Raw genomic sequence first — 21,530 nt, 5'->3', positions numbered from 1 at the left:
AAAAAATAACATGAACAGCAATGAGACAAAAATAATAATAACAAAAATTATTAATATTACTGTTAGTATTAGTATTTCTATTCCATTAGTATCACTATTAGTGCAAGTATTATCTGCTTAAGGAAACATTTATTATAACAGTAATTCTTAAGAGGATTGCTATTATTAATTGAAACAAAACAAAGTCGAAATAACCTTTTTTGGGGGCAAAGCAAGCATATTTTACAGATATTATTGTATATTTCACACACAGACCAAATCTGGTATGCTACAAATCTGGTTATACATTACATACAGTACATCTCATACTAGTAAACCATAATATCTCTAACAGCAAGTCATTTTTACCCAAGGTTTCTTCCCAGGTTACTCATGGTCAGTTCCCACCCACTAGATAGGTCTCCTTTATTGCATGAAAGGGTGACACATGCTTTCTCCAAACTGATGCTCATGCAACATTGTGGGTGAGATAAGTGCGCTTAGAGCAAAGAGATAACTATTCTTACTGCTCACGATTGGCTACAATTTGTCATAGTGACAGGGGAAAAATTGAGGACCAATTATGCTCTCTTTGAATCATTGCTACAGATGGTTATGGCATCATCAGGTTTTGAGATCGCAGTCTCCCAGTGACGGGGCGAAGGCTTTTTGTTGCGCCACTTAGGAACTCATGTTATTTTAAAAGCCTTTCCTCTTTCTCTTGTAAAAAGGCAACATTAATCTGGACGACCACTGAGACTCTTGATGCAACATTAGCTTGAGCCTTGCTTCCATTTTATATGTTGGCCAAATGCAGTCAACTCTTTCTGTGACCAAGCACACATGCAAGCAAGAAAGTGAAAACACTTTGTGTTTTTTCCCCATTCTGATGTTTGACATGAACATTAAACTCTTTACCTCTATTTGCATGATGTTATGCACTGCGGCCACATGATTGCTTGATAATTGGCTGGACAACTGCACAAATGAGCAGGGGTACAGGTATTCCTATTAAAGTGGCCGGTGAGTGTATTTAGATTTCTGAGGCACCTTGGCCACCATGGAAGTGTATCTCCAACAAAGAAAGAGAAAGCTTTTGAAAATTAATGAACACTGCATCATTTTTTAGTGTTAAATCAACTTCAAGTACGTTGTTTGTACTCGTGCGTCCTTTATTTTGACACACTGTCCTTTAACAAGTAAGGTTGAGTGTTTTCCTATGCAGATCATGTTTGTCTTTTCACATGAGGAAGCACATGACATGAAGGGCTACGATAATATTTGGCAATGCCCCTCGAGAGGAAAACAGCTAGAATTGAATCATAAAGGGTCATGACAACAGTCAAAAGGTGCATTACTATTCTTCAGACAGAGAAACAGAGGGAGAGGGATTGAGAACGGGGAAGCATAAAGGGAAGGGATTTATAATTGTGAAGCTCCTCAAGAAATGTAATCACTTAAGAGTAAAGAGAAACACAGCAAAAAGACCAACTGTCCAGAAGTGAATCAAAATGGAGAATAAGGGACTCAGTACAACAATCATATGTGCTCTTAAGTAAGATTAGTTATTAATTTCACAATGTGAACTTTTTCTATATCTCAAATGTGAGAAATACCACAGTGCTGTTGAATTTTCAATTCTGATTGGCCAGAAGGTGTTGAGTAATTTTAGTTCATACCAGCAGCAGTTTTATATTAATGTGCTCGTTCTAATGCGTTATTTTTTCTTGTAGCAGCTCACACAGAAACTTGTATGGTGGATGCTCCACATAATCTCAAAAGTTTTCTGTGAGGAGACGTTTATTTAACATTTATTGGAGGAGTCTCTAGCGCTTTGCAACAGCCAGAGGTAAAGCTGTAACTTTGAGTTTTCTGTCACAGGGAAGTCTTCAGGATGGAGATCACTGTGGTTTCTCAGTAACATAACAAGCCACACTTTTGTTCCCACTTAAAAAGAGAGGCTTTTGAGGGAACAATGGTTTATAGCTGCTATAACGTAAGTGAGGAATTACATTAGGAATTAAGTAAGGAATTCATTTTACATTCATATAAATGCAATTATAAATAGATAAAAAGTATATAATAAATATAACTATAATCATTGGCAAATTGATGTGGTATAAGAGGAGCAAAACACTTCAGGATCTGCTGTTACTGAAAAATAATCAATTTCAGGGTGGTACTAGATGCTTTGCATCGAGCTGCCTCAAACCAACCTGTCATTGATTATTTTCCTACAACAGCAAGCCCCCAAGTTTTTTTATTCCTTATTTATCTCTCCAAAGTGTACGTGCTGGACTGTCTGTGATCACATGAATATTCACACATGTTTTAAATCTCAGATTACGCTCTGGTATCTTTATTTTTTAATTAAGGCCATTTAGAAGTCACATCAAATGAAGCAAATAATAATAGAACATCATAAACAGTCTATTTCTACGTAACACTTGTATCTAATTTTTCTCAGTCGGGTATTTGATGTTATCTCCTCTGTTATTACTAACAGAAGCATGCTGGTGTTCAGAGATAGAGGTAGGTCAAAACAACCTTGTCAATTCTGATTAAATCAACTTTTAGTGACACAGGAGATTAAAAAGTGTCTATGCTTAAGGATTTGCATAAATAGTTGAGCAGTTGAAAACAATGTAAGGACTCTCATCAAAGCTCGCTGAAAATGTTTTAATGATGGTGACTATCTATCTGTTATAAAAGGATTGCGAGAAACAGAGGCTTTGACACATCGCCTTGCTGCCAGCATTAACACCCCTCCAAACACACACACACACACAGATGGGAGACAATGCTTCATGCTAACAGACACATACAAAAGACAATTATGCCTTGATTTACAAATCAGTATGCAAATCCCAAATCATAGACTCAATGAAGCTTGAAGGAACGTCCTTGACCAGTTCTAATTACAAAAAAATATATATATATATATATTATGTAAATTCACTTTTCATATACAACATTTTAAGTATGACAAATTTATGCTGTTAAAAACTGTCAACGTCCTTGTTGTCAGAACTTCAGTCATTGCTTCTTTTCTTCTGCTGTATTAAACGTTTACTTCCTTATCCACTCACACCTGCCCGTGAGACACACATCCCTGAGACACTATAAAACACATATGACTTCACTTCATCTTCTTGCTTTTGGGCTTCTTGCTCTTTCCCCCTGGTTTTGATGCTTCATCCTGATGAAGAAAAAAGGTAAGAGAAAGAGAAAAGAGAAAAGGTGGAAGAATACAAGGTGTTTGAGTTGAAATTAGAGCTGAAATCCACTTGCTTCAAACATGAAGCCTGAGTAGCAAAACAACTTGACAGGAACATTTGATATGACAGACGCTAATAAAACCATATCTCTTTCTTTCAGTGTTGATCTTTCGTACACTGAACCTACGCAAGCCTCCTGTGACCGTACTGATGTCACAAAGAAACTCGACGTCAGATGCGCAAACCGGTTCCCAAAATGAAAAGCAATAAATGGAGTATTGCTAAGAGATAACAGATATTTACTTGTATGTTTTTGGTAAAAAATATGGTGCTGTGTTTTAGGATGTCACCAGAGGAATGTTCAAAAACAGTTTTTAACCACCTTCCCCCACGGTTTCCTTTTTCGGACTAACAGAAGTCATCTTTGCTTGCAAGCAATGTGGAGAGATGCCTGCAGTAGCCATTTTATTTCAGCTTAAGAAATCTAAATAGCCAGCAATCATGGTAAGGCAGGGGATCTCAAAGTGTTCGGAGCCAGGGACCACTTCCAGTGTAAAAATAAACCCTCAGACACCCTTATCATAGCAACACAGATTCACTTTTTGAACATAAATATCTTTATTTTGAACCCAATTTTTTTTCCCCAAAATTCAGGCATGTTATTCCTGAACTTGCCACCCAGAGAACAAAAACCTTTTACATGGTGTTAAAATGTTAACCTGAAACATTTTGTATTGTATTAACAGCTCTTTTGTTTCTTTTCTTTTATTAAAATTGCAATTTGCTACAGCTATAACACCTTTGACAGCAGAAGTAGAAATAACAGTGTTCAACACGGTAATGTAATTAAAATAAATAATTGTAATATTATTTCTTGTAATAAGATTTTTGAGTTTAAACATGATCATATATACGATCAGCCTTCATCCATTTACAGGGGCCAAAACTTTTATGTCTTTAAGAGTTCTCATTCTTCTTACTTACTGAATTCTTACTTACTGAAGATAATTACTATTGTCTTGTACTTTCTTACAGCTAGCAAGTGTTACTAGATACTAGCTATGTATTTAGGACTGGCAAGGAGAATGAAAACTAACATTACCTTGTTAGTCAGCAAAGTTATGCTATGATAGCTAGCTAGCTATATTTGTATGTACGTATTAGTTGAAGAAGATTGCATGTTCTTAGTTACAACAGCTAATGGACTTTGATATGTTAACAAGTTAGCTATCATCATGAACATGCAAGCTTATCTAACTACCATCTTCTGGCATGGAGAATGGAAGCTAACATTACACTGTTAGACAGCAATGCTAGCTATGATAGTTAGCTAGCTATACTTGTAGGAACATAACAGTTAGGTAAGCTTGCATTTTATTAGATACAATAGATATTGTACAACAGGGGCTAGCAAGACAGGCTACGTTCATTAACTGCATATTTATTGAGTAAGCGTACCCAATGGTTAAAGTGAAATTTGGTGGCTGAACTGTGACAGTGATTGGGGAGGAGGTCTCATATCACATACGGAAATATAACAAAAAATGTTACAAAATGGGTTGCAGCACTGCTGTTGCTGGAGCTGCTCTGGACCATAGGATTGCTTTGCCTCTTTCTAGTTTGTGGTTTTGGGCTGTTCAAAGAGTAACAAAAGTATTTTATATCTGCATATTTGTAGATGTATATTTGCTATCACTCACACATAATTTAAATACAATATGTTATAATGAATTGGTATTTTAGAAGTTCAAAATATACAGCTTGGAAAATATCCATGAAAATCAACAGTTCAATTATCTTGAATATAAATCTTGAAAATGCTGCAGTTATGAGCAGAAAACTCCAATTTTTACCCCAACCTAGCTACTGAGGTTGCTGTACTACCATTTTGGATCACTCTGTGTCTCTTTAACCCATAAGTGCATTCAGTAAACTAGCAACTCAAATCATATGTGTAAGGCAGTTTGTTGGCATTAATTACTTCACAATGACCTGAAATAAACCTTTTACAGAGAAATTTTCACTAGAAAATACTGTGGCCAGGGGGGCAAAGATGGCTGATAGCAGCATATCAGTCACCAAATTCTCTTCCCAAGCTGGCCTTTTAAAACATTTTCCCTTTTTAGACTAATGAAGTCCCAGTGAATTTCATCAGCAGCCTGTTTTCAAAGAAGGTCTGACTTGTTTGTTAAGCAGACTTCTGTCATGTTTGGGAAAATGAGTCACTCATTTAATTTGCACAGCAGGGCAGTAATGATATTCAGAATCTGTGCATTTCATAGGAAGAACACTTCCTGCATACATATGGACCAAAACATGCATGCTGGCACACTGCTGTCATCATCATCATCATCATCAGTCATCATAATCATCATCCAGTGTATTAATAATTCTGCCACCATAATTCAGACACAACAACAACAATAATAATAGTAATAGTATTAACAATAATAATAATAAAATTTTACCTGATTTTGCCATTTTCTTCAGTCTACAAGTTGTCGCAGATGCACCAATATTTTCAAGCATGCTTGAAATTCTCTGCGATCTTTTAGTATGAACATATCTACGACAAGCCAGTTTGACTGGAAGGCCGTTCACCCTCAACTGCTTAGTTGTATAAATGAGATAAATGTAAGTCGCACTGGATAAGAGTGTCTGCCAAATGCCATAAAATGTAAATACCCAAATGGTTGCCAGGAACGGCAAAAATAAAAACAAGCACTACATGATCACTTGCAATGCGCAGTATAAAAATAGCTATGTTTCTTCTCACTATACCTTCAGTTCTCTTTGCACAACAGACAATTCTTGCTGGCCTGCTGGCCATGTATCTACAACCAATACTACCTCCAAAATTTCTCTTTTTCTTGTTTTGGCAATAAATAGCTCACATAGACAATAGACAGCTCTTGTGTTTATTTTCACAAGAAAATGGGATTTGGGGATCAGCTGCACTTCATCTGGGATCTCTCCAGGTAAAAGACTGTGTAGCAAAAAATGGTTGAAATAGATGACTTGTAGTAATAATATCAATTTTCACCTTCATGCCCCAAAGTGCCAAGTGCAATTAACCATGTTATTCATGTTACACCTGACGTTCCTTGAAGCAAACCCCAAACAGTAATGTTCAAAGGGAGTAGAGGTCTGTTACCTAGAAGGTGTTCAAAATTAACTTTCAAAAGAAGTGCAAAAGTGCTTAGATGATAACCTATGATAAGATGTATATTTGTGTACACATAGTCCCCTCTGAAAGTATTGAAATGGCAAGGCCTATTCTTTTGTTTTTGCTATACACTTAAAATAGTTGGGTTTGAGATCAAAAGATGAATATGAGACAATATATCAGAATTTCAGATTTAATTTCCTGATATTTACATCTAGATGTGTTAAACAACCTAGAAGATGGCAACTTTTGTTTGAACCCACCTATTTGTTCAAGTGATACTGGAACTAAAAATATTGGAACATGTGAATGACAGGTGTTTCTTGTTGCCCAGGTGTGCCATGTTAGATTGATTGTTTAAACAGTTAATAGCTTTGAATATCTACTCTTGGTTTGAGCACTGGGTTTCACCTGTGAAGACTGCATTTGTTGTTAAAAAAGATAAATCAGCATGAAGATCCAAGAGCTGTCTATGGGAGAAAATCAAGTCATTTTGATGCTCTGAAAAAAGGGAAAATTTTTAAATCAGAGCCATCGCACAAGCATTGGGTATAGCCAATACAACAATTTAGAATGTCCTGAAAAAGAAAGAAACCACTGGTGTACTAACAATCAGACGTCGTACAGGTCAGCCAAGGAAAACAACAGCAGTTGATGACAGAAACATTGTGAGAGCTATGAAGAAAAACCCAAAAACAAAAGTCAGTGGCATCACCAACAACCTCCACAAGGCAGGGGTGAAAGTATCACAATCCACCGTTTGAAGAAGACTTCAGAAATATAAATGCCATCTCACAAGATGCAAACCACTCATCAGCAGTAAGAATTGGAAGGCATGATTGGAATTAGCAAAGAAATACAGAGATGAGCCACGAAAGTTCTGAAACCACGATTAACCTCTACAAAAGTGATGGAATGGACAAAGTGTGGAGAAAGAAAGGATCTGCTCATGATCCAAAACATACAAGCTCATCGGTCAAGCACGGTGGAGGTAGTGCCATGGCTTGGGCTTGCATGGTTGCTTCTGGAATTGGGTCACTAATCTTTATTGATGATGATTGATGATGATTATTCATGATGGTAGCAGCAGAATGAATTCAGAAGCCTACAGATACATTCTGTCTGCCAATTTACAGAGAAATGTATCCAGTCTAATTGGGAGGACATTCATCATGCAGCAAGACAATGACCCAAAACACACTGCCAATACAACAAAGGATTTCATTGGGGAAAAAAGTGGAAGGTTTTAGACTGGCCAAGTGAATCACCAGACCCTAACCCAGTTGAGCATGAATTTCACCTCCTGAAGAGGAGACTGAAGGGTGAAACCCCCTAAAACAAACAACAACTGAAAGAAGCTGCGGTTCAGGCCTGGAAAAGCATTGCAAAAGAAGAATGCAACAGTTTGCTGCTATCAGTTGGTTGCCGGCTTAATGCAATTCTTGCAAGCAAGAGATATGCAACCAAATATTAAGTTGTATTTACTTTAAGGCTATCTGTTCCAATACTTTTGCTCACCTAAAGTTTGAGTGGGCTGCCAACAAAGGTGTTCAAAGTTGTTTAACCCTTCTATATGTAAATATCATGAAATGAAAGGTGAAATTCTGATCTGTCATCTCATATTCATCTTTTGATCTCAAACCCAAATGTCTTCAGTGTATGACAAAAACAAAAGAATTGGCCTTGCTGTTCCTACACTTTCAGAGGGGACTGTATTAAACCCGGGTACTTCTAAGCAATTTTAACCAACTTAGGCAGCATATTCTTTTTTCGGTTCTTATATTTAGTATATATGAAAATGTCTGTGATAAAAAAAATACTAACCACCACTGATTTTTTTGTAATGAGCATCCATTTCTGAATGAGGTTCATGGTCAAGTGGAAAAAAAAGCAGATCACTGCACACAAACACGCCTACAGCAACCCAGTAGTGCATATCAATGCATTTTCTGATGAATGCCAAAATATCTGTAACAATCAACCTCCTACCTGGGCATTTTGCACTTTATGTATGCACTTTATGGCTGGGATAACATTAAAAAAAATCTCACTCAGTTGTATGGAATGGTACTATACAATGTTTCCTTTTACACAAATAAAGAATCAGCATACAAAAAGTGGTGACTATTCATGGAGATCAGTCTGAAGATGCTATGATTACTGAAAGCTCTCTATTCACTTACATAGCTATTTCAAAAAGTGTGTAGGATTAAGAACTGCACTCCTTTCACTCTGTGGGCACTATGCAAATTACACAGATTTCACTTTTTCCTCTCTAGCTCCATGCTGGAAAAGTAAATTAAATAAATAAAATAAACGTGAAGCCAATTTGGCAGTCAGTCCTGCTCTCCGTTCTTACGGAGGTGATTTTCCCTCATTAGCATGGGAATGTTTCTAAACAGTGTTACTTTTGTGTGGACACACAGCAGAGAGATCAAGAGCACTTAGGGCTAAGGGTACAGATCTCACGGAACCTCAGTGAAAACCCAGAAGGTCCCTGCCACCTTCGTAACCATGGCAATCCTGCAGCTGCTCACATGTCCTTATTTGCACAGAAATGAAAGGAAAGAAAGCAACAAATGAATCTCAGAAGTCAGCCTCTCTGTGTAAGCCTCTTCAAGATCCTTGAATTTTGTGACATGTGTAACCTTGAAACTGGCCATGCTGGTTTAATGTCAGCAATACACACTCCAAAGGTGAACAGCTCTATAAATAAATTCAGAGTGGAAGTGAGAAAGAACACAAAAGATAGGAAAAAATAGAAAATAGAAACAATTACATAAATAAATGGGAACTTAAAGATTCAGGTAAATGAACTGTGTGTGTGTGTATATATATATATATATATATATATATATATATATATATATATATATATGTATATATATATATATGCACAGTATGTATATATGAATTTAAAATATAATTTCATGATATTTACATTTAGATGTGTTAAACAGCTTTGAACATGGCACCTTTTGTTTGAACCCACTTATTTTTCAAGTGATATTGGAACATGTGACTGACAGGTTTCTTGTTGCTCAGGTGTGCCCTGTCAGATTGACTGTTTAAACAATGAATAGCTCTGAATATCTAAATGACTACCATGTCTCATGGTTGTTCCACTACATTAAATCTATAAACTGTTAAAAAGCATGATGTGTTGTTCATTAATAAATCAAGCATTGCAATCATTGGCAAATCGCTTTAGTATAAGCTGAATAACACACTCCGGACTGTGCAGTTATACAAAAATAATCCACTCCACTTTGCACTGGGATGTACCACACCACCCTGCAACGGATTTATTTCGTATAACCGCATTGTCTATAGTTTGTTATTCCTTACGTGAAACTGTGATAAATGATTAACTATTGTAATATAGACAATTTATATTGGACCATGCTGAACACTTCTCTAGTATACTTAATATTAAGTGTGGTAATGTTCAATCAACTCTGAACCCTACCACGCCCACACCGCCTAAACACAGACAGACAGACAGACAGACAGACAGGATGATTGAACCCAGAGCTTTAAAAAGGTGAATTTATCATCTGATCTTCCTCTCTGGGAAAAACCACTCTAATGTGGCTCACCAGTGGAAAACCAGCATCTTTGTTTGCCCCACAGCTTTGCTACAAAAACAATTCAACTATGATGCAGTTATTACTTTTATGCTTGGAAATTCATTCCTTCTCTAAACAAATAATTCGATGTTCACAATACTGCTGCAGCCAGCAATTTAAATATGGCTTCTCTAATACAAAATCAACCAGCAGATGGAGACGGACTGATAAAACCTCAGGAAGTATTTCTAATATCCTGGGATGATCATTCTTCATTCATCAAAATCTTTTTTGGGATGTTGCTCCATTGCATTCTGAACGAAAGTTATCAGCCCATGAACTACAATCTTTTCCACACACCAATAAATGTGCATGAAATTCAGAGTAGGACTCTACATCTACCCAGCAGCAGTTCCCTCTTATTGTTTCAGTGAGTACTCAGTATTCAGTGAGTTTTATTACATCTGATGTTTAGGAATGAATTTGTCCCAGTAAATTATCTTCAATTAAATAGATAGAAGGAAATAAAGCTTCTTTGATCTTCTCGCTCAAGTGTCTCTCATGATGTCTTTCCTTTTACCATTTGATCTTCTTATCTGAAATAATTCTCAAATTTAAATCTCCCTCCACATCCTCTAGCTACAAGGCTTAACAATGTGATGCATTAAAGCAGGGGCATTAAACTGAAACTTGTGAAGGACAAACTACAAAAAATTCCTTGATTACAAAGGTCAGGATAAGCAATTAATATGACTAAACAACAGTTACCTTTTAATGCTCAACCATTAGCGCAGAGGTTGTCAGCTGGCGGACTTCAGTTCAGATGCTAAGCGGACTGAAATAAGTACTTGAAACGTATGAAAAGAGAAAACCCAGCTGTAGTTCAGAGACTCTAATTTTCTAAACATGAACCTGTGCAGCTTCCGTAGAAGATGCTCTATTTCAGCCAATCATATGCATTTATGCTAATTAGCTGAAGGCAGCACATTGGACCAGACACTAGCTACAGGGTTAGAGATATCAGCTCAGAAAGGCGAGAGTTTCCATTTTATTTACCCTGTCTTGTCTGATTATTGAACTGTAAAACACTGTCACTATGAAACAAAACAGATCAACTTTAAATTCTCTTATTTATAACCATGAACTAATTACTAATTGTTAAATATTATTAAAGGAACTTGTCATTTAGTCATGTTAGTCACTTATCCAGACCTTTGTAAGCAAGGGATTTTATATAATTTATGGATCTTTACAATTACAATTAAATTACCATGCAAAAAGTGATTATTTGGCTATAAATTAGTGGTTATGTTAAGCTTGACATTTATGACTTTTAAACATTCTGTTTTCATTATCGACTTATGATTAATGATTAATTAATAAAGTTGTCAATTCAGGCCTGAGAGGATAAATGAAATAAAAATCTATTAAAGTCTGTGAAAATGCTTTCCTTTGTTGATGAACTGCCTTCAACTAAATCATTTACATGTGATAAGTTGCAACAGAGGACCTGCTACAGAAGTCTCAATGTTTCGTGTTTAAAAAACTGGAGTTACTGAACTATGGCCAGTTTTGTTTTCATACGTTAGTCAGTTCTGCTACAAGTAATTGGAGTGCTTTTCATATCACACACAACATATAAAATCAGAGGAGAATAAACTTTGTGAAGCAAGTGTAATCTGGATCAAAGGATCAAAACATTATACTGATTTTCTCAAAATGTTGCACCTCAGTAAGCGCTTTATCCTAGTCAGGGTCGTAGTGGATCCAGAGGTTATTCCAGGAAAACTCAGGCATGAGGCAGGAAAACACCATGGATGGGATGTCAGTCCATCTCAGGACACCAAACATAGACCCATTCACACCTCAGAGAAATTTAGAATTGCTGAGCCACCTACCAGGCTATTTTTTTGGAGGCGGGAAGAAACCGAAGAGCCTGGAATAAACTCACGCAGACATGGGGAGAGCAAGTGAAACTCCATGCAGACATGAACCCGAGCTGAGGATTGAACCAGGGACCCAGGAGCTGTGAGACAGCAACACTACACTGTGTAGTCCATCTAAACCAAAATACACCACTCCATACACTGTGGTTACATGGAGCAGATACAGTATATTCACATAAACATTTTCATAAACCAGTAGGACAGTGTATAACTCCACATACACTCTCCTCCTTCGTCTAGACTAAGGCTGCTTTCACATACACAGTGTTAGTCTATTTGAATTGAACCCTGGTGTGTTCTCCACCTCAGTGTGGTTCTTTAGACAGGTGAGAACACAGCAATCACACTCGAGTATGACTGAGGTGGTCTCCGTTTGGTTCCAATCAAACTCCAGTGCGGTTCCATTGCAGTGAGAAACTGATTTGACTTTAAATTGACAAAACTGCAGGAAGTGAACCAATCATGCCATGTGTTTTGGCTTGCAACACTTTTTCTGTAGATATGAGCTGCTACAGAGCTGTATCACTCCATAAATGTGTTCTGAATGACCAAAAAGAGAAAAATGCTGGATGCGACACACAAAATGTTTTAACAAACTAGTTATTTATATAATTATCTATTAATTTATTGAGCACCAGCTCTGTTCTCTGTGCTCAGGTGTTTTTCTGCTTTCTATGCACACTTGGCAATGGTTTCATTTTTTCCATCACAAATTTCTGACTAATGATTGAAAGACATTAATAAGGACATTTTCAGCCCTACACGCTCCTCAGCGAATGAAAAATATTCAAAAAAAAAAAACAAAATCAGACCCAGCAATCGAACTAATAAGTGTGAAAGTGCCCTTAGCTGTGGATCCTAGTTAGGTGGTAAATTCTGATCACTTATATTTAGTTATTCATCCTCTGTTTGGGTTTGACTGGGACTGTGTGATCAGTAATAGTCAGTAGTCGAACCCTGTAGCATTTTCTTGTTATTACACAAATATTGTGAAGGATAAAACTCCAACCTTCAGAATTTTAGTCACTAATTATTATCATTACCAGCTCATATTTGAGGTCTTAATTTAACTTACAATTCCTATTTTTTAAAGGTGCAAGCAGATGAGACTGTTTATTTAATGAGCTTTACAGCACAGCATCTACTGACACCCACATTAATGTGAGCAGAGAACACTGATACCCGCATTAATGTGAGCCAAAACACCTACAGCTTCTACACAGAGCTTTGTATGAAGTTGTAACTATACAGGTTTAATTACAGTATCTTCTGTATCTTACATTAAGCACATGTGTATAATTATCCTCGGTTTGACCCTGAGTTCAGGTTAGTGTCTATGTCCCCCCATGTATCAATAATTCTCCTCAGTGTGAAATTTTTTAAACTACAGAGCAATAGTCATAGGCTCCAGATCCACATCAACCCTGACCAGGATAAGGTGCTTACAGGAGACTGGAGTATAATTACAGAACCATACCAAAGTTTCAGTGTAGCCCTCTTGGACAAGGATGCTCCTAGCACAGTTGTTGATGTGTTTGAAGCGGTCAGGGCCGAGCAAGATACCACCGTACCATCGCGACACCACCACGAGCACGTTCCTCACATCCAGAATCTACAGACACAAATGAAATATCATAACTACAAACTGTGTTTCCTAGAAATTCTTTGTTAAATCGGGTCAATTAGAGAACTGCAGCGCAATCTTGCTAGGAAACTGCTTTCTCAAATTCATGATCAAATGATTGATTGCTTTTTTGATTCTAGCCTTAAAGCTCATATTGATTCATGGTTATTGCCTTAACTGCCATGTTCCTAGTGTTTGTGTTTATTTAGCTAGTTTGTATTGCATTATTAAACTCTTTGTGTATGTGTATGGATTGTATGTGTGAAATGCACTCCTGTACCATTAATCAAAATGTGACACATGACATGATTAAATTCAAAGCAAAAAGACAAATCATTGTACAAAACACAATTTCATTTTCTTTTTCGCAGGCAATCCAAGAGCCAAACAGAATCTGTAACCCCTACGCAAGGCACCATTTTGCATTAAACAAGTTCAATAATTTATAGCCTTCCTAAGGATGTGAGAAGGCTGTTAAATCTAAGTGAATTGTGTGGGGTTTTTTTCGTCTGAGGAAAAACACACATGATCCCTTAAGATTTAACAGATCTAATGTTTCTTTGTGACAAATGCTAACTGTCACCTGTCTATTTGAGCTGTCAGTCACATTTCGAGAGCTTCCTCAGGGGCACACTTGGCAAACTGCCTGAGGGGTAGGGGGGGGTCTGTGCCATCTGCATAGTCTAATAAAAGGCCACTGAATCCTTGTCTATATGTGGATTCACATCTATTTCTGTAAATAAAGAGTGTGTGATTATAATAAAAGAGAATGTGTGAGAGAATAGCTGTGCTTGAAGCACTCAACAGAGAATGAGCACAGGTGTGAAGTATATAGTGCAAACGTGCTAGCGGATTTGGTGTGAAGTACGTTACAGATACCTATGTACTAAATAACAACAGGAATGTGCTACTCCTAATGAACTGATTTACATTTATATACAGGACAGATTTCCCAGCCTGCCCACAGGTTTTAGCGGTTGAGCTTCCACAAGTCGATGTGACTGAAAGTGAAATTGGGTTTTGATTAAAATGGTACATCGATTTCACACGCTCTCTTGCAGGTCTTGGATGAGTACACAGAGAGCGAGCGAGATAAGACAGGAGTTTATGGATGAGCGATGCACCCATGTGCAAAGTGTGAGGAGAGGGTTTGCAGAGAGAGGGCCAGATATTCATTCACTGTCTCCAAGATGTCTCTGTCCCTGTCCCTGTGTCTGAGGTCAAGACAATTTATTCTTCAAATTTGACTGGAAATAGAGCTTGACTTGGCTCACTGCTATTTCATTTGAGCCCAGAGCCAGGTTTAGAAACTGATTCAACATTTTAGCCCACTAGAAATAACCAAATGGTTTACTGTTAAATCCTATTAACTGTCACGGGATTTATGGCTCTATACCCCACATGCTATGTCTAAATGAGGTAAATTTTCACTATGTTTAACAAAATGCTTAAATATTTACTATTTTAGAAGTCAAAATCTTTCAACAGCTAAAAAATATTATGTTGTGGTGCAATGTTGATGCTTCTCAGTATGATGGAACACATGAAATTTTACTTAGTGGTCAACGCCAAGTGTAATTACAGTGTGATTTTAGCCAAAAGTCTTTTCTACATGTTTTACAAACAGATCTGAGGAAAATGTTGATATCCCAGACAGTTTTGTCTTGTTTTCACTGTCATTCTGCCTTTACCTTTACATTGTTTATATAAAATTCTTAACAACTACGTTCCAACTACATAAATTGCTAGCATTAGTAATTAGCTAGATTATATTTCCCAGCTGCCTAGTAACAGTTTTCTAACAACCACTTTCAGCAAGAGTACCATGTGTTCACCTTCTCGTGTCAAAACTGAAAAGCATGAATTCACAAATTCCACTTCAACACACAAAGATAATATATGGTGAGAATCAACACATGCAATATTATCACTCCGGCTATGTTACATTTGAAAGAAGTGTAGGCAGCATTTTTAGGCAGTAGTTTTACTCTTGATATAAACTCTATACTGGTTTGAAGGCAGCATGATGATTCCAAAGCTTGGACATTTTGAAGGCAGCATTGCATATGTCCTTAAGGCAATTCGTCAATTCACATAAGCTTTCCATGTAAGGTTTGGAAAAATATAGTGGACAGAACTGCCACTCCTACTGAGGAGTAATTCCTCATTAATGTTTTAATTTTTACTAGACTGCCTAGTGTGACATTTAAAAGACATTTAAGTAACTACTCAGAGCCAAAGCCTAGGCATTCCAAAAATAGCAACAAACCAATGTGCATCAATCTGTGATGATTAATTAAAGCAAATTCTGTGTTTGCCACTGATTCATTTTTTGACCATTTCTGACCTTTTTTTTAATTTTTCCTGTCCTTGAAGATCTGTACCACCTTACACCAACCTTAATTTAACACATTTCTCTCATATAGTCTGACCCTGCTGAAAATGCTGGAGGTGTGTTATACTGGACTTGCAATGAAACCTTCCAGGACTGAGTGCTCCTGGTCCAATAAATCCATGTGCACACAGATAGGTAATTTGGCTGTCTCAAACATTCACCCATGAATAGCATTCACTCCAAACACACACACACACACACACACCTGCAGTAGATGAAGCAGTCTCCCACCAGCAGCTGTCTCTCCGTCGTCCTCACAATCCTGGAGGAATGTGTTTTTGTCTTCGCAGTATATCCTATTGGAGTTTAAAATGGACAGTGAGAAAAAGCAATCAGGAAGCTGTCAGGGTAGTTCTGCTCTTGCTACCTTTGCTGTCATACAACGATTTAATGGATCGGCCAGTGTTGATCAGTGGTGTTCACTACAATATTAAACTGTACTGGGGTTTATGGTCAAGCAATGATCCTCTTTTACAGCCCCTTAAATTTCAGATATCCAACCAGGTGATTGGTAAGAGTGGTGAATTATTGCGTAAATGGCTCTATGATTCTAGTTTCATAGAGATTTTATATATTTTTATACATTATTTACTGCATTATGTACGAAACAAACACAAGGGGTTGTGCTGTTATAGAAAAATCATTAACAATGGGGTAATGTGGTGAAGTGGAGTTACTGTTACCATACTGAACTTGATTATTTTCCAACAACAGCACATCCCGGAGCATTTAATTCCTCTTACATCTCAGCAATTTACCAACGATTACAGCTTTTTATTAATTAAAGGATGATACATCAGACTTTTCCTCCTGTTTATAATTACATTTAACATTGTGAAACGTCTGCTCTAGTTCACTCAAATACAGATTAGTGACAAATTAAAGGAAAAAAATGTTGGCTGTTCTGCTTTTTTATTTATTTTTTTTAAATTTATTTTGCTACATGGTTTGGTTCCACTTACAGAGTGAAAACTCACTGCATATCTAACTGATCTCCTTTCTCCTATTTCTGTGCTGATAGGCATCTCTTCTAGGATGACTCTGCCCACATCCATGGGGCACGAGAGCTTGAAAGTTTGATGTGGATGAAAATGATGTAAATAATGATCAGTGTGGTTATGGCCTTCATACTCGCTGGATCCCAACCCAACTGAATACCTCTACGAGATTTTACAGCATTTCCACCACCATCTCCAAAACACCAACCGATAGAACATTTTTGGAAGAACAGTGTTTATTCCTCAAGCATAGTTCTAGAGACTTGCAGAATTTGTGCCAAGGCACACTGAAGCTGTTCTGAAGGTTTGTGGTGCTCCAATGAATCCTTACTAAGAAGCTATGTTGGTTTTAACCTTAAGGCCATGCATCATGTGTCTGTATATACCTACAATAGCAGATTTAAAACATTAAGGCTTCTGGTAAAATTACAATACTGCATTAAGAAAGTGACAATTTTCACCTTGCATGGTTTATGCATTACAAACACATGCTTATAGAGTTCTGTCTATGGCACTATAAAGGGAATTACTGTCCAAATGCATTTGAATACCAAGTCTTTTAAATTTATATTAAATAAAATTTAAATCCAAAGTTAAATCCCTGGTCTGTACTACTGCATTACTAGGAATGGCTTAATTTCCCAATTAACAAACTGTAATTACTGCTTTACAGTGATCATTATAAAAACAATTCTCACAGAATGAGCATGCTTTAGAATGAAAAGATAGTAATAATTCTTTCATAATGACTGTATAATATTCTGTTCCTAGTTCCACAGCACTGTATTTATTACCCTATAACAAGGCACGACTCTTTTTAGCTCAGAAAGAAAACTGTCACAGTAACTGAGATACTCTAGTTTTACATCTACATAAATTAGAATAAATTAACTTAGAACATTATTAAATCTTGATAATCAGGCCAGTGTTGACTGCTCCTCACCATTCAGCCTCGCTAATGAATTTTGCCAATTAACCACCATAAACATATGAATTATGTCTTTAATTCATATTGGTTGTTGTGGATCTGTTTTTACTTAAGGATGGAATGAAACAAAATAATGCAGGTGGTAATGACCTGGCCTGTTTAGACTATAATAAAGCACTAATTACTTTGTTAACATTTTTTAGGTTTATTAATCCTGACGTTTGTCAGTGTTAACTAATGCAGTAAATAATGCTACGGTCAAGGCTGTAAAACTGTCCTTGGCTCTATGAACATAAGTATCGAGGCAGTGGATTTTTCCCTTGAGTTTGCCACGCTGTAGTGTCAGTGCTTTCTGAATGAATGGGTTGAGGACAGCGGTTTGTCTCCATCAGCACAGCATAATCTGAGCATTACAAACACTCGCAATGTCAATATCACCTGTAGGTTAATCTCCTCCAGATGACAAGCTTCCTCTCATCTACAGTATATCATTAGGTTTAAACTCACAGACTGTCCGCAGGAGATATTCCCACACACACACAATCATTTTTTTCTATCGTTGTGAGGACCTTCCACTGACATAATTATTACTAGGCATGCATCAGTAACGACACTGGTATCAAGTATCGGTCGGATACAGTGTTAAATTACTCCCCCTGGTAAAAAAAAATAAATAAAATAAAGCCTCGATACAAGCTTCTGAGTGTATGTCAGTAGGTAACAACGTACATTAACATACGTTGCGCTAATGAATAGACATCACAAAATCACGCTGCTCTGGATATTTCTCAATTAATGACAATCAAATTAAAGCAGACTGCAAACTGTGGTCTGTGAAAATATCAAGAGGAGGAAGTACAGCATCTTCCTACAATGAAAGAAGCAATAGAAGAAAAGACAGCTGATCTGAATAGACAAACTAAAACTGTGGAACTTTAAACAGTCCCAGTGACTGCTGTTCATAAAATCCAGCAGAGTTTGAATAAAAAAAGACAGAAATGTGATAACACACACACTTTGCACACCTACACAATCTCGCCTCCACGATTTATCTAGGCAAACACATACCTGTATGCGTATATGTTGTGGGTGGCACTTGCAATTTTCTTGTTTTCATACAGTTTGTCTAGCACCCTCTGGACCTGCAACAAACCCATCAGAAAAACGTCCAATAAATCTGAGGTATTTCTCAAATGTGTCAACTTTATTCATATAAACCAAAAGAAGGTTTAAAGCTCATGTTCTGTGTGGTTGTGAATTAAACACTTTGAAATGATCTGTAATAGCACCTTTTTGGCAATGACACTGTGCAGGCACACACACGTTTGTCTTACTATCCTTACTATTCTAGTGCAAACCTTGCCTCTTGATAATTATTAATGAACCTAATGATGCTATTCCACACCTAAACTGAACCCTAAACTTAACCTCAGTAACAAACAGAAAACTTTTTCGCTCATTTAGTTTTTCAAATAAAAAGTTGAAATAAAAAAGTAGTTTTGCCCATGGGGACCAGCCAATTGTCCTCACAAGGCCAAAACTGTCATTACTATTATTGCAAGTACATTTAATCCTCACCACAGTATAAAAAACATGCCCATCCACACACACAAAAGGCCTTGCCTGTTTAAAACAAGTAGAAGAACAATGGACTCTGCATAACCTAAGCTTTAATTACACCAACATGAAACATTACATTCAACATTGGGAACAAGAGGATAAACTAAAACCCCACCAACACTATTAAAAAAAAAAAAAAAAAAATATCCTTGTGTTTTTCCACAAATGCACTCTGTGCAAACTGTTAATTAGGACAGGGACATCCAACCCTGCACCTCAATATGTACTACCGTGCTGAGTTTAATTCAAGCTCCATGCCAGGTGCAGTAGAGGGTATCTGGTGGCGTGTATCTCATACACAGCATCAATGCTGGGGTTTTTAAACACCTCAATGTCACCACAGGGTTAAAAGAACAGTCCACCAGCCAAAAAATTGTGAGGTGATATTAATTAATAGCTAAGAGGTTTCATTTTATTTGGCCTTCATGAACAAAAAATCATAATGAAACAGTCTGGAGTGTACCACTTCCCATTATTTGAAAAAAAAGTAAAGCTAGTTATTATTATTATTTTTTTAAAAAAATTCAACAGACCAACCTCTGTTGAAATATATTTATGGTTTCCTAAAGCAGAGGTGTCAAAGTATTTTATATTTTTTGGGAACAATGGTGATTAATGGTTGGTTTTCAGGAACACTGGTGATCAGTGATTGGTCATTGGGAACAATGGTGGTCATTAATTGGTGGTTGGGAACAATCATGATCAGTGATTGGTCACTGGCAACAGCGGTAATCAATGACTGGTAACTGGGAACAATGGTGTCACTAAAGACATCTAATTGTTACCAAATCTATCAACAAAGTCACTAAGCTGGCAAGACTGTGGGCAAAGCTTATTGTGTTGTCTTTTCCACTTTAAAATAAAAGTTCTCTTGGCAACAATCAACACAACATTTAATGATTTTACATTCTGTGGAGTGAAAAGTTGGAGTGAAAAGACTGAGAGGTCACAGCTTGATGGAGATGCTGCGATGTGACAGTTCAGACAATGTGACATGTGGTCAGTGACTGTTTTCCTGAGAGACTGTGTGGTGGGGCATGACCAGATGGTGTGGAAGAGGTTTCTGGTGTATTCTTTGTGCAGGGCATGAAGATGATTGTTGTCATTGAAAGTTGGCTGTTTAAATTTGTGTCTAGAAGGATTTAATGTGATGGAGTGCCAAATCTTTTCCCAATTTTTCCATTGGGAGGGATACTATATCATTATGTATGATGTCACAGATGACTGATATTAACTTATTCAAAATAGTGATTTTCCCCCTTATTTTAGTTTTGTCTTTATTTACTGCATTGGTACTGCAATGATATTCTGCTATATCCTATGAAGTGAGCACATGTAGTGAATAGGAAGCCATTTGGGATTTAGTCTAACAGTGTGTTCAAGGAACCTGGATTAAAAATATGTTCCTGTGTGAAAACAAACTGAAGCTAGCAGATTACTCTGGATAAATAAAAATAAAATCTGATTACGATATACTATACTATATACATTACTATATATGCTTTCTTGTGATTTTCTTTGTGTAGGAATTTTCACCTTCCATACTTTATGTGATATTATCACATAATGTAATGCTACCTGTCTCATTAATATTCAAATGCATTCAAACAGTAGTAGTAACAAGTGCCACTTGATTAGTACTTATTTTCTCCCAGAAGATACTTCCCTACTCTTACTCAAGTTGTTATTTGGAAAATAACTTTTACTTAAAGCATAGTGTGTTTTACTTTATATTTTGACCCTGGTTGTCAGTGTGCATCAGACATGCAGTATTTATAGTATTCACACTACAAAATAAAGACCACCGCCAAAAGTGGTCTGGGTTTTCAAATAAACAAGATGTAGTTCAATACCCAGTCTGAACAGAGCCTACATAGTATATATCTGCAAACGACAACAATGCCTACAGAGAAGTTTAAAAAAAAAAAAAAAAAAAAGAATTGCCAGTGGAATATTATGACAATTTGATGAGAGGTGGAAGACTGAGCGTGTGTTTGTTTTTAGCGAAGCAAAATATTCTAAATATTTAAATATTCTAATCTGACTCGCAACCAGATGCAGCTTAAAACTGGAAAAATAAAAAAACC

The 21,530-nt window shown here is 36.8% G+C and overlaps 1 protein-coding gene across 5 annotated transcripts in view; it reads right to left on the bottom strand.

Annotated features, from left to right (window-relative positions):
* Positions 1–2,308: 2,308 nt before the first annotated feature.
* impact (impact RWD domain protein) overlaps positions 2,309–21,530 on the bottom strand; it is a 48,166-nt gene continuing 28,944 nt past the window's right edge. For 4 of the 5 annotated variants that reach the window (XM_053238237.1, XM_053238236.1, XM_053238239.1 and 1 more), the window contains exons 8-11: positions 18,892–18,965; positions 16,103–16,193; positions 13,356–13,490; positions 2,309–3,178 (exon numbers count right to left, since the gene is read on the bottom strand). In XM_053238237.1, the coding sequence (XP_053094212.1) occupies positions 3,119–3,178; positions 13,356–13,490; positions 16,103–16,193; positions 18,892–18,965 (360 nt within the window). In that variant the 3' untranslated portion in view covers positions 2,309–3,118. The remainder of the gene's footprint in view (positions 3,179–13,355; positions 13,491–16,102; positions 16,194–18,891; positions 18,966–21,530) is intronic. The other variant, XM_053238240.1, reaches the window with a different exon arrangement.

Source organism: Pangasianodon hypophthalmus, chromosome 11, assembly GCF_027358585.1.
Source record: "Pangasianodon hypophthalmus isolate fPanHyp1 chromosome 11, fPanHyp1.pri, whole genome shotgun sequence".
NCBI classification, from domain to species: domain Eukaryota; kingdom Metazoa; phylum Chordata; class Actinopteri; order Siluriformes; family Pangasiidae; genus Pangasianodon; species Pangasianodon hypophthalmus.
Note: the sequence above shows the minus strand (reverse complement) of the source record. Positions and strands in the feature narration are given on the sequence as shown.